General features: G+C 36.6%; 1 protein-coding gene across 4 annotated transcripts in view; it reads left to right on the top strand.

Annotated features, from left to right (window-relative positions):
* LOC150089689 (tetraspanin-5-like) overlaps positions 1-13,911 on the top strand; it is a 156,037-nt gene that overhangs the window by 131,570 nt on the left and 10,556 nt on the right. For 2 of the 4 annotated variants that reach the window (XM_090368732.1, XM_090368734.1), the window contains one exon: positions 7,078-7,194. In XM_090368732.1, coding sequence (XP_090224858.1) covers positions 7,078-7,194 — 117 coding nt within the window. Of the gene's footprint in view, positions 1-7,077; positions 7,195-13,224; positions 13,342-13,911 lie in introns of all 4 variants that reach the window. The other 2 variants (XM_090368731.1, XM_090368733.1) reach the window with 2 other exon arrangements.

Consider the following 13,911-nt stretch of genomic DNA (forward strand, 5'->3'; position numbering starts at 1 on the left):
GCAAATTTCCGCACGTCTATCCTACATCTGTCTTTCCTCAATTTGAATTTATGCCCTCTCAGGTGATTTTTCTGAGCTAGAGGAAGAATCCCATCAGCATTGAGCATGCTTAAACCATTCAAGGCTTTATACACCTCTATCAGATCACCTCGCTGGTGCCTAGTCTCCAGACACTAATTTGCAAAACTTAAGCCTTTCTTCGTAAGAGCACCCCTTTGTTCCATTCACTAATCTTGTTGCCCTTCTCTGTACTTGTTCCAGCAGCTCTACATCCTTCTTGAAATGAGGCCTCCAGACCTGTATACAGTACTCTAGGTGTGGCCTGACCATCGCCTTATACAATGGAATAATCACCTCCTTATCCCTGCTGGAAAAATTCCTGTATATCATTGACAATACTCCATGAGCTACTCTTGCAGCCCGTCTGCACTGCTCAGAGAACTTCATATCTGCCTGCACAACCACCCCCAAGTCCCTTTCATTCTCTACCACTGTCAGTGTAGTACCACAGAGTTGATACGTTGCTCTGGGGTTGCTGTTTCCCATGTGTAGTACTTTACATTTGTCAATGTTAAACTTCATTTGCCACCTCTCAACCCATCTGCTCAACCTTTCCAGATCCTGTTGCAGCAGCATAGTGTCAGTAGTGTCCTTGACAACCCTGCCAACCTTTGTATCGTCTGCAAACTTGGACATTAAGCCCGATATACCATCATCAATATCATTTATAAATACAGAAAACAATAATGGACCCAACACTGAGCCCTGAGGGACTCCACTAATAACATCAGTCCACGATGAGCAGTGTCCATTGATTACCACTCTCTGTCTTCTCCCCCTCAACCACCCCTTTATCCATAGCAGCAATTTGCCTCCAATGTCACACTGCTCCAATTTGTGTAGCAGTCTTCCATGTGCAACAGTATCAAAAGCCTTTCTAAGATCCAAGTATATAATATCAAAGTTATTCCCTGCATCCAGTTCTTTTGTGACTGCATCATAGTATCCAATCAAGTTGGTCAGGCAAGACTTCCCCTTAACAAAACCATGCTGTGTCTGAGCTATAACTGAAGTCTTGTCTAAATGATCCTGCAGTGCTTCTTTAACCAGTGCCTCCATTAATTTTCCTGGAACAGAAGTTAAGCTCACAGGTCTATAATTACTTGTGTCAGCCTTTGATCCTCCTTTGTGAATTGGGGTCACATTTGCACATTTCCAGTCTATGGGTACCTCCCCTGAGTCCAAGGAAGCTCTCATAATTATGGCTAAGGGTTTGCTTACTTCCTTTGCTGCCTCCTTTAATATAACTGGATAGATCCCATCCACCCCCTGGCGCCTCGGTAGCCAGGTGGGAAGGAGCAGCAGTGCGCAGCACACACTTCTTGATTAGACCGGGGTTCGAGCCCGTCACCACCAAATACGGAGGATGCGGAAAGGTCAGGGAATGACCACCGCATATCCCGGAGCAACATGGCCTCAGTTGCTAATGCTCCTAAAAAAAAAAACCAACCAAACCCATCCACCCCGGGTGCCTTTCTTGTGTTTATCTTCAACAGTTTCTCCTCCACTTTACTCCCAGTTATTTCAAGATTCTGTAGCTTAATGCTAGAGTTGAATACACCTCTGGCATTCCCCTCGCTGAATAACTCCTAATGTGTGAATGTCGATGCAAAATATTCATTTAGTTCGTTAGCTACCTGAGCAGGATCATCAACACTTGACCCATCAATATCAAGTGGACCAATCTGATTCATCCCCTTCCTTCTAGAGTTTACATAAGTAAAGAACTCTTTGCTGTTTTTCTTTGCATCCCTTGCCAAGGATTTCTCGTAATCTGCCTTCGCCTGCCTAACCTCCTTTGTAACTTGGTTGCATATCAACTTGTATCTATCATAGGCTTCTGTGTCATGTGTTAATTTGTATGTATCCCATGCATTTTTCTTCTCTGCCATATGCCTCATTAGTTCATCTGACATCCATTTTGGCCTAAACCTTGAACAATATTTCTTAGTTGGTATGTAAAGCCTAGTAGCTTCCAAGATAAGTTCTTTGAATGCTTCCCATTTTGAATTTGCTGTTGGTAACATCATCAGTTGGTCCCACTGTATAGAATTTAAATACTGTCTCAGTCCATCGTAGTCGCCTTTACGGAAGCAATAACACTTCCCTTTACCCCTAATGGTAGTTACCTCTTTGAGTAAATCCCACTTCAGCACACTGTGATCACTGCCACCTAGTGGTTCATTTATCTGCAGATTCTTAATGCATGAAGAATCACTGCTGATAATCAAATCAAGAGTATTACTCCCTCTAGTTGCCTCCCGAACATGCTGATCCAATAAATCCACAAAAGCCCTGCTAGTGTGTGAGTAACCAGCCCCCAAATTCCAGTCAATATCTGGGAAATTAAAATCTCCCATTATAAGACACTCTGATTTACTGGCCAACTCTATTTCCCTGTACAGTTCCTTATTATACTCATCAGAGTCATTAGGCCTATAGCACACTCCTACTCTCAATTTTGATCTCCCAATGTTTATGTCACACCAAACTGACTCCACACTGCACTGTCCAGCGATGTCGACTGGCTTCACTTCCTTGGTTTTTATGTGTTTCTTAACTAATAGCATAACCCCTCCCCCCTTCCTATCCTGTCCATCCTTTCTGTAGACGTTGTACTCCCCAAATTGCAGTTCTGCATCCCTTATATCTGTGTGACACCACGTCTCTGATATCCCAACAATATCTGCCTTCGATGTTTTGAGCAATACCTCAAATTCATCAAATTTATTTACTAAACTCCTAGCATTGGTGTACACGCAAGTATACCTGCACCTGTTTCTATTCTTAGCTACCCTAACACAACCCATGTGTTTACTTGTACTGCAATGGCTCCCAGCAGTCTCTGAAATACCATGCATCTTTTTTTTCAGGCTTCTGCTCATTCTAATAGAAGCAGTGCAAGAATCTCTTTCACCTCTGCCAGTGGCTACTGTCAATCTATTGGTCTGTCTCCCCCCAAGCTAGCAGTTTTCCGACCCACCTAACACTGCCTCGATAGCATCAGCAAATATTCTTGCACCCTTTCTTCTTGCATCAAAAGATAGGGCAAATTACTTGGGGATAATGCAGTGGGAGATTACAGCTTAAAACCACTGCTTGTGTACCATTCTGGAAATCCTCGTGCATTTAAGGGCATCAATAAAGCCACCCTATTCGTGCATTTCTGATCAAACCAGAGAGCATGGATAACAAATTCTCTCTTTGAGGATTGGTTTAAATGCTACTTCATTCCAATATTTCTTTACAATATTTTCCATTGAAAAATATTGTAAAGACAATGACATTCCTTTCAAGATTTTGCTTCTATTAGATAATGCTCCTGGACATCTACGCATCTAGATGATTTCAGTTCGAACACTAGAGTCATAGTTCTACCGCCAAACAACTTCACTCATCCAACCTATGGATCAGGGTGTTATTTCGAATTTAAAAGCATATTATTTACGCACAACATTTGTTCAGGCATTGTCTGCAGTAGACAATGAGAAAAATTTTACGTTAAGAGATTTTGGAAATCTTATATTTACCATGCCATCTTAAACATTAATAAGGCCTGGGCGGAAATTACTAAAAGTTGTTTAAATGGCGCATGAAAGGAAATATGCCCATGGCATGTAAAAGGCTTCGAAGGATTTGAAAAAGACAAATCATATGAAGAGGTTAGAGATAAGATTGTAAGGGTTGCAGAGCTACTTCAGTTGGAGGTTGATGCCAGAGACGTGGAGGAGTTAGAGGAAGAAGAGAAGGAATTATCTAACAATGAACTTATTGACTTGCAGGCAACAATAGTGAAAGAAGAAAATGCTGACGAAGCTTCAAGTTGAACCAGATGAGGAGCTGAAACGCTTCACCAGAGAGATGCAATGGCATTTCGTTAAATTGCATCGGCAATGGAGAGGTTTGAGAAGATGGATCCTGACAGCAAACGATTCTTAAAAGTTAACAGAGGGGTGAATGATATGCTTGCTTGCTACAAAGAAACCTACGATGAAAAGAAAAAAACCACCATCCAGTCATCGATTAATATGTTCTTTCGTAAGGTTGAGCAGCCGACCCTTTCTAAATCTCCACAGCCCTCAACCTCCGTAGTGGCATACTTATCAGCTTAAGACTTCGATTCTGGCAACAATGTTTGAGAGGTAAAATTTACTGACGTTACGCCTGTTTCCTCTTGAAATTTTTTTAAATTGCACGCTTTTGTAATTTTTTCCTGCACATGAGATAAAAAATTGAATAAATACAATAAATAACTCTATTCACATGTTTGGCGAACATTTCTTTTTTGATTCAATCAGTTCAACGAACACAACCCTTACGTAAGTCGGGGAGTTCCCGTATACATTTTACTCCTTGTATTCAAATTGAGTATCACTTATTTCTGAGTGATGCCATGTCTCCACTATTCCTACAATGTTTGCATTTGATGACTTAATCAGTACTTCAAATTAATTTACAATGCTCTGAGCATTACTATACATGCAAGTATACATGCACATGTTCTTACTCTTAGTTATCTCATCAAAGCCCATGTATTCTGTTCCATGATGAACCACAGCAGGGCTTCAAATTGCAGACACCTTGCTTTGCAGGCTGCTGCATGTACCAATAGTAGCAATGGAATAATCACTTTCACCTCTCCCTGTGGCTCTAGTTAAACTATTAGTTTGGCCCCCCCTCCCAAGCTAGCAGTTTTCCAACCCATCTATCACTGCCTCAATAGCTTCATCAAATATTCTTGCATCCCTTCTATTCAAGTGTATCCTATCCCTGTAAAAACTGTCTCTTAACAGTCTGTTAACAAGCACAGACCAGGCTGAGAAAAATTCTACTCCATGAGCCTTGCACATTCCCTCCAGGGCCGAATTGATTGACAAGGCTCTCAACATATACTCCCTCCTATTGTGTCTGGTCAGAATTGCAGACACTTTCAAATTTAATCCTAACTCATGACTTTTTGTCAACATTGCCTTGTACTTGTTAAGTCCTCAGATCTACTCTTAATGTCATTAATTTCAGTAGTCATTCTTCAATGACTACTGAAATGCATTTCCCTTGTGAGGATGCAATTGAGAGAGAGAGAGAGAGAGAGAGAGAGAGAGAGAGAGAGAGAGAGAGAGAGAGAGAGAGAGAGAGAGAGAGAGAGAGAGAGAGAGAGAGAGAGAGAGAGCCGGTTCTTGTTGCATAACAATGCCCTCACCCATTCCACACTTGTTGTGAATACATTTCTAACAAAACATGGCATTGTACAGACCAACCAACCTTTGGAACCAGGTGAAGAGATTGGATGATAGACATCATTCCATAGAGCAAACAGAGTTTTTTAACTGCCAGTGTGAAGACACACTGTATATCTTACTTCAGGACACTGTAGATGAGCAGGAGGAGCTGCAATACAGACAAGAGTGGATACTTCTTTGCTAAGAAGCGAAGATTGGAATTAGAAACAGATGTAACTTCAGAACCTTATTTTGTTATAGGTTTTCCTGTAAGAGTTTGGTTTTAATAATATTATAAATATAATTTTTTAAAGTTAATTTTCATTGATATTTAGCTAATTTTATAATGGTAGTTACGAGATCTGCCTTAAACACGTCACAGGGTATCGTGACTCACACGGAAATAGCCGATAGCGATTTATGGGTGAGTCATGATTTAATTCATTGCAGAACCTGTGGAATGTTTTCCAAGGTTGACCTGGTGACTAATCATAGCTCACCTGGGGATTCTTTTCTTTGTGATCGATGTAAGGAGTGCACCGATCTTAAATTACAATTTGGTGCACTGATGGAACAATTTGAGTCCCTGAAAAAATGGGTGCTTGCCCTCGAGAATAATGCATCTGGGAGCTCGTCAGGGACTCAAGACTCCTGCGATCTACCAAGGGATGCACACCCAATTTGGGCCTCAAAACAGAAAAACCAAGTGCAAACTACTCTGGTTAAAAAGGACATTGTTTTATTAGGAGACTCCATTGTCAGGGAAATGGGGAATATTTTTTGTAATAAAAATAGGTGGAGTAGAACCAGGGTATGTCTGCCAGGAGTAACTATTAATGATGTCACCAACAGATTGTCGGCGCCTCCGTAGCCAGGTGGGAAGGAGCAGCAGTGCGTAGCACACGCTTCTTGATTAGACCCGGGTTCGAGCCCGTCACCACCAAATATGGAGGATATGAAAAGGTCAGGGAATGACCACAGCATATTCTCTGAGCAATATGGCCTTAGTTGCTAATGCTCCTAAAAACCAAATAACAACAGATTGTCAGATTTTTAGGGGGGGGGGGGTAAAGAGAATATCATTATTCATGTGGGGAGTAATGTAGTTTTCTTATGTCAATCCTAATATTGTTTTAAAATCATATGTAACCAGTAGTGTGTCATATTTTATGGAACATTACTGTAGATGCATTAAACTAAATATGCTAAATGTTGCCCTCTGAATCACTATTATGTAAAGAAGTGCTGAATATTACCAGCCATCTTTAAATTATTCTGCTGACTTAGTTGTGTTTCTGGAGATGTCTTTGAACAAATTTGTGTGGAGAATATTAATGGTGGACAGTTTTGGTACATGATTTCTCTTGTACAAGTTTTAAATTGCATTTCTGATACTCATATACAGTAATAAGTGTTTCCTGACTAATACTGATGTTTAGATTGTTTTTTATTAAATGATTATAAGAACTAATTGTGCATTGATATGTACAGTATTTTTCTTATATAATATGACTATCAAAAAAAAGTGATTCATTGACTGGCTGACTTTTTTAAAAAAAAAAAAAAAAAAAATTTTTTATTTTTCAAATAGAGAATGGTTAATTACAATGTAAAATTAAAATTTGTTCTTTAATTGTAGAATAATTAGTTACTCTTTGTTTTTTAAATGCTGTCAGAGAAGATTGCATATATCAGCTTGTGATGCTAAACAGCTTTAATTAATATACTAAGTATTAACTAACCGGTGGAAGTCATTTCTGTCTTTGCTTCTATCTCTCTCTCTGTCTCTTTCTGTCAGGCTGGGGACAAGTCTTCAGTGATCTATGAGAAAGGCTGCCTGAGGGCAGGGGAAGAATGGATAGAGGGTAACCTGGTACCCGTAGCAGGGGTAGCTGTAGGGGTTGCAGTTCTGCAGGTATTTGTTTTTTATTTCTTCCCTTCCCTTTTCATCCTCCTTTCCCTGTGCCTTTTTTTTTGTGTGCAAATGTAGGCTTGTGCTGCTGGAGACTCAGGTAATTTTTTTTTTTTTTTTTTTTTGCTGCTGCTTTTGGTGATTTGAAGCCAATTACTAACAGTCTATGCATCTAAAGGAAGGTAAGTGTTTTTTTTTTTTTTTTTTTGCTCTTTCGGATCTCTCATTATGTTCAAGTAATTTCAGCATTTAGCATAATGGAGGCTTGAGTGTTATCCTTTTCTATTACCTAATACAATGTTTTATAATAAGGTTGCTATTTTAAATTTTGATTTCTGTTTATACTCTAGGATGGTCATATAGGACTAGAGGAAGTTACAACTATAGTGATTGCCAGACATGGTGCTTATTGTTAACCCAACAACAGTAGGTGCACTATTGTGCTCCATTTGATCCCCTGCCCTTAAATTTAATATTAAAATATATTTAGAATTATGTCAGTGTGAATTTTAATACATATCCAATATTTCCTTCAGTTTTGATGTGCATCATGCAATTATTTTTAATTGGAAAAGTATAACTATGAAAATACATGGTTATATACAAAATGATCTGTCTGTGCAGGATGGTGTATAATTTTCCTATATAGTTTTGGTTTCAGTTTTGATCCCCCCACCCCCCACTGTGCAGAAGGAAGTGAGGCAGTCAATTTTTTTGGGATAACAAGACTGCTCTTACTAAGAATATTACCATATCTTCCTTTGAAAAACCAGTAGGTTATACATTGGAAAAAGTGAATTAAAAAAAAATATATATATAGGTAATAGAATTTATTTCATATTTACTAATAATTTAATTATAAATGAAAAGCAGTGTATAAGGAAGATTAACAACATATTAGAGATATCCCATCATACTGGGCTGGATATTGAAGCTCAATTTAATTGTGAATATGTTGAATTTATTCAGGTACATGTGATACCTATTTTTCAGTTTCTTTCCTCTTCTTCAGTAGCTTTTTTTTTTTTTTTTTTTTTTTTAAATGTCTGATGTATTGCTTATATTGATGAAATCCATTTGGTACACAAAACTGGAACTGATGATCCATCAGTCATCTACTGTTCCCATTTTTTTTTCTCAAAATTGATATGATTTATTTATAAACATATCCAAAAGCTGCAGCGGCTTGGGTAAAGAAAGCCTGCACGAGAACGACGACAAACGTCGGATAACTTACGCGGTAAATTAGTTTGCCGATACGGCACTCTAGCGCTGCTCACTCGGTAAACAGACGGTAGATGTTATCGGACTGGAGCAAAGTCGAGAACGATATACTGATTGACAGGTAGGCGTGGCAAACAATGAAATGATTTATTAATAAACAATTTATGTGCTAGTCCACTCATGATTCTAAAGAAAAAAGGTTAGGTTACCCCCTCCATTTCGGGAGAGGTTCAAGCTCCCATGGGATTCAAATGGAGGTAACCTGACCTATTTTCACCATTAGGGCATATTATTGAACAAGAAAATAAAAATACGGTCATAAAAAAATTTATTTTTTTATGAATGTATTTCTAAATATGACTGATTCTAAAGAAAAAAGGTTAGGTTACCCCCTCCACTTCGGGAGGGGTTCAAGCTCCCATGGGATTCAAGTCGAGGTAACCTGATCTTTTTTCACCGTTACAGTAAATGTTAGGGCATGTACGATTAGGACAAGTTACCATTAGTGCTGCTACAGTGATACTAAACCGATGTTATCGTGTGTTGCGTTCGCGCACCAATCAGCACGTCGTTTGCCACGCCTACCTGTCAATCAGTATATCGTTCTCGACTTTGCTCCAGACCGTTAACACCTACCGTCTGTTTACCGAGTGAGCTGCGCTAGAGTGCCGTATCGGCAAACTAATTTTCCGCGTAAGTTATCCGACGTTTCTCGTCGTTCTCGTGCAGGCTTTCTTTACCTTCGCCGCTGCAGCTTCTTAGTGAGACAACCAGCTATAATTACCAATTATGTAAACCTATGATACTTTTTTTGCTTCCTTGGCTAAGTGATCTATGCAGAAAGCCATCATTAAAAGCAAAGTTGGTCTGAAAAATCTACCTTTTCACCCTCTTCAAACTTTTTCTATCCAAGTTTTCATGACTTCTCCACTGATCCATCCCTCCTTTCATTAGCTTTGATTATTATGCTCTTTTGGAAAAGGGTTGTTGGGTATAATTTTTTCTATTAAAATTAACCATTGGAGCAATTTTAATCCATCAGACTTTATGAATAAAATTAACATAACTTGACTTTTCTTGAAAGACTTGTTTTTCTGACTGACACCTCTTTTGCCCTTTTCAATGCACTGTTCTTGATGATAGCATGTTTAAATTTACTGGAACCTTGTCTGACTTGGAGGACTAAACATCTAAATTTTTCTTCATGAAGAGTCTGAAACGGCAACAAATGTGAGTTATACATAATTTAGAAAGTAATCTGTTTATTTCCTATGCTAGTGAAATGATAGGTGTATTTCTTCTGAAAAATATTTATGTCATCTGAATAAATAACAATATTTTAAAATAGTCTTTATCCCCAAAAATGTTGAATGTTGCAGGCAGTACACTAGTGCACCTGCTGTTATGACTTCACACACGTGCTATGGGATTAACAATGGACTATGAAAGGTGCAATGTCAAACACATTTAAACATATGATTATTATGATTATACAAGGTGAAGTACTTTCATTTGGTCATGCCAAAATGACCAGATGACCACAAATTAGCCTTTAGTGCAGCTTTTCTCAAACTGTGTTCCGCCGAACACTAGTGTTCTGTGAGATGTGAACAGGTGTTCTGCAAAAAATCGTAATTAATAATTTAAAGAATAAAATAAATAAATTTTGCATATTGATAGTGTACACCACTTTTGTATCATTATAATATTTAACAATTTTTTTTTTTTTTTTTTTTTTGTTAATATACTGGCATAGACTAATAATCAAATAGACCACGGAACACTTTATTTTGGTGGGCTTTTGCATAAAGAAGTATGCGTAGAGTAATGACATCTGTGAAAAAGTAGCAATGTAGTGCTCCAATATGCCATTCGTATGCGATTTAGCCTGGAGTACATGGGTTGAAGGAGAGGGGGAAGCGAACCGATATCATAACTAAACTCACTTCCTTGTATAAATCTTTTTTGATAATTATCAGTATTTCGAAATACTATTATTAAAATAAATAACCATGGATTTGTGGTTGAAAAAATGAACTTTAAAACAAGAAGCAAGTACTTCTAGTAGTGCAACTGTGGTCGATGAAAACAAATGTAATATTGTCACACTTCAAAGTGAGGATGAACAATCGCACCCTTTTGTTCCCCAAAAATCAGAAGTGAAAAAACAGGAACTAACTAATAAAAGACCCAAAACGAAAGTATGATGAGAGTTATTTGAATTTTGGCTTTACATGTGTTTGAAATAAAGATTCTCCTGATGCACAGTGCATCGTATGTAATAAAATATTAGCAAACAGTTCTTTGGCTCCTGCTGAACTTGTGTTTCCTAAGTGTTCTGTAAATATATTGAGATGAAAAGTGTTCTGTGACTAAAAAAGTTTAGGGAATGCTGCTTTAGTGTATGCACAACATTCTGGTGTGTGCAAAAATTGCTTTCAAATAATCAAAAAGCAAATAATAATACCATTAGTTCAACTCTAGTAATTGGATATCAGCATAAAAGATGATTATTAATCTAACGTTTGAATGGCATGTTTCACAGCTTATCTCTGTCCAAATATTTTAAATCAAAGCACATCACCTGTGTAAAGTTTAGAACTGAAAAACTGTTTTTTAGTGTGCTCTTTCGGCAGATATAATTATTAAGCATACTTATTATTAAGCGAGAAAATACAAGCATAGCATCTTTGTGCAGTACTATACTGTATACAGATTTTATACAGTTTTAATGCAAAAAATATGATTACTACATATTCTGGCATATAAGGCAACTTTTGAAGATGTAGGAATTGCTATAGATATTTATGTAAATACAGTCATCTCTCGATGACTGTATTTACATCAGAAAATCCTCTTGCTTTTAAAGGAATTTCAAAAAGCTCCTTACCAGTTCATTGGAAATCGAGCAAAAAAGCCTGGATGACAGCTAAAATCTTCAAGGATTGGTTTTTAAATTGCTTTTGCATCAAAACAAAAAGATATTGCCTGAAGAAGAACATAGCATTCAAAATCTTGCTCATTCTTGATAATGCACCCAGTCATCCTGCACATTTGGCTGATCTGCACCCAAATGTGAAAGTTACCTTTCTTCCAGCGAATATTAGTTTGTTATTTCAGCCAATGGACCAAGGTGTTAAGCTTCCTTTAAACTTTATTACCTAAGAAGCCTTTTTTACAATTGGTAGAAGTTACTGATGGAATAGATAGTCTTTCAATTCGAGATTATTGGCTGAATTATAGCATTCTTGATGCTGTAAAATATTGAATTTCCATGGGGTGAAGTTAAGAACCCAACAATGAATGCTGTGGCCACAAAGCTGCACTAAAGAAGCCATGGTCAAAATGCCGGAGGAAGTTGAGATTCTGAGAATTGGCAAAATGATTAGTGGAGAGGGATATGAAGAACTGGAACCAGCAGATATCACAAAAGTCCTTGAATCTCTAGAGAACAGTTATCAGTGGACAATATTTTTTCGCAATGTTGAAGAAGATGATAAAAATGAAGATGCACATAAATTGACCACAAAGAGACTAGCTGAGTTTAAGACTTGCAAATCAGCTTAGCCAAGGAGCTCTGGATATGGATCCTAATTTGGAGAGGAATTTAAATTTTTGCAGAACTTTATCATTAGCTTTAGTTCCTTATGAAGAAATTTATAGAGAAAAACAGCATGCTTCTAAGAAAACAATTTTTACTAATTTTTTTCAAAAAGTGTCAAATACCATTGCAAGTTTATCACAGGAAAACAGCGACGAAGAAGCAATGAATTTAGATTAAAAATCTAGAGGTAAGTATTAGCAAGATTAATTTTATGGACATGTTTCTAATTTTTTTTTCTTACCGAATGAAGACAATTTTTTATTTTTTTATTTTATTTTATTTTATTTATTTATTTTTTTTTTTGTGTACACAACCCTCATGTCATAAACGTTTCACATTGCACTGATTTGGACTGCGTAGTGTTTTCCCGGAACGTAACCCCCGTGCAAATTGGGGGATGACTGTACATTATTGTTCACCTTTTTAAAACACTAAGAATTCATATTCTTCTTCAGATGGAAACATTTCGTGGAATTTTTTTGGAAGTTTTGTTTCTTGAAAAGCAACAATACTGCAGTTATACCAGAAAGTTTGACATCGTTAATTCAACTGTTTAAGGATTACATTCATAATGAATGTAATCCTTAAACAGTTGAATTAACGATGTCAAACTTTCTGGTATAACTGCAGTGTTATTGATTTTCAATAATTTCTTTTCTTTTATAGTAAATTATTTATTTTACTTAATATTTGTTTTTGCCTTGAATTATGAAAATTACAAAATACTAGGTAGCATAATACAAGGTGCTACTGTACCATATTTAAATGAACTATTTTGTAATATCCAGAGAGTATCATGCTGAAATTTTTAACACTGAAGGCAAGATATTACTTTATTTCCCGAAAATAATTTTTTATGTACATTATTGTTATGTACATTAAATTGGAAAACAAATAATATTAGTACTAATTCAATCCTCTAGTTGTTAGATATCAGCATGAAGTGAAAAGTACTTCACCTATTTAATTTACTGATAATGATATATGCATTTTAGAAAGTTTACTTGTTCCGTTCCGTACTCATTTAAAATAATGGTAGTAATAGTAGCATTGATAAAATATTTTTACCTTATGCTTAATGATGAACTTAGTATATAAAACCCTTAGACATTCAGCAGTTTATAATTTGGAAAAAGGTAAGTTTTTTTAGTATATTTGATCATTTTTGTACCTTGTTTCATTTTGAAACTTTTAATGGTTCTCAGGAGCGAGATCGCTCTCGTGTCATCTTCGAAAGAGGCTGTGTACAGTCAGGTGAGGAATGGGTAGAAAGAAACTTACTTCCTCTTGCAGGGGTGGTGCTGGCCATTGCCTTTGCACAGGTAGGCACTTTATTTTCTTTGAACATATATAGTAGTAAAGTTCATCGCTGATTTTGAAACCAAAGTTAATTTTTTCTTTAAGTGTTTGTGTGTGTGTGTGTATATATATATATATATGTATATATATATATATATATGAGAGTGGAATCTTTATTGATTAATTTTGTGTGTGCGTGCGCACATAATGAATGAATGATGAACAGTAAATGAGCATCACTGCATTGAGAGTTAAAATTTAAGAAATTTTAAATTGCATTCGAACAGAGGTTCTCAAACATTTATACTGTGTGCCCCCTTGAAATTTTTGATAAATTTCATGTCTCCCCAGATTTCAGAACAAGAGCAAGTAAACAGATTTTACATAATTTACTCTGAATATTACATACTTTTATAAATTAATATATACTTCAATACATTTAATCTCAAAGAAATAAAATACAAATAATAGAAATAAAAAAAAAAAACTCTTCATATCTGGATTAGTGGGATGATTTGTCCATATTTCATTAAAAAAAAAAGTGCTTCATGCAAACAAGCTCCCTCCCCCTTCACCAAAAAAAACCAAGTGCT

Source organism: Mastigoproctus giganteus, chromosome 2, assembly GCF_048544385.1.
Source record: "Mastigoproctus giganteus isolate SK-2022 chromosome 2, ASM4854438v1, whole genome shotgun sequence".
Classification (NCBI taxonomy): Eukaryota; Metazoa; Arthropoda; class Arachnida; order Uropygi; family Thelyphonidae; genus Mastigoproctus; species Mastigoproctus giganteus.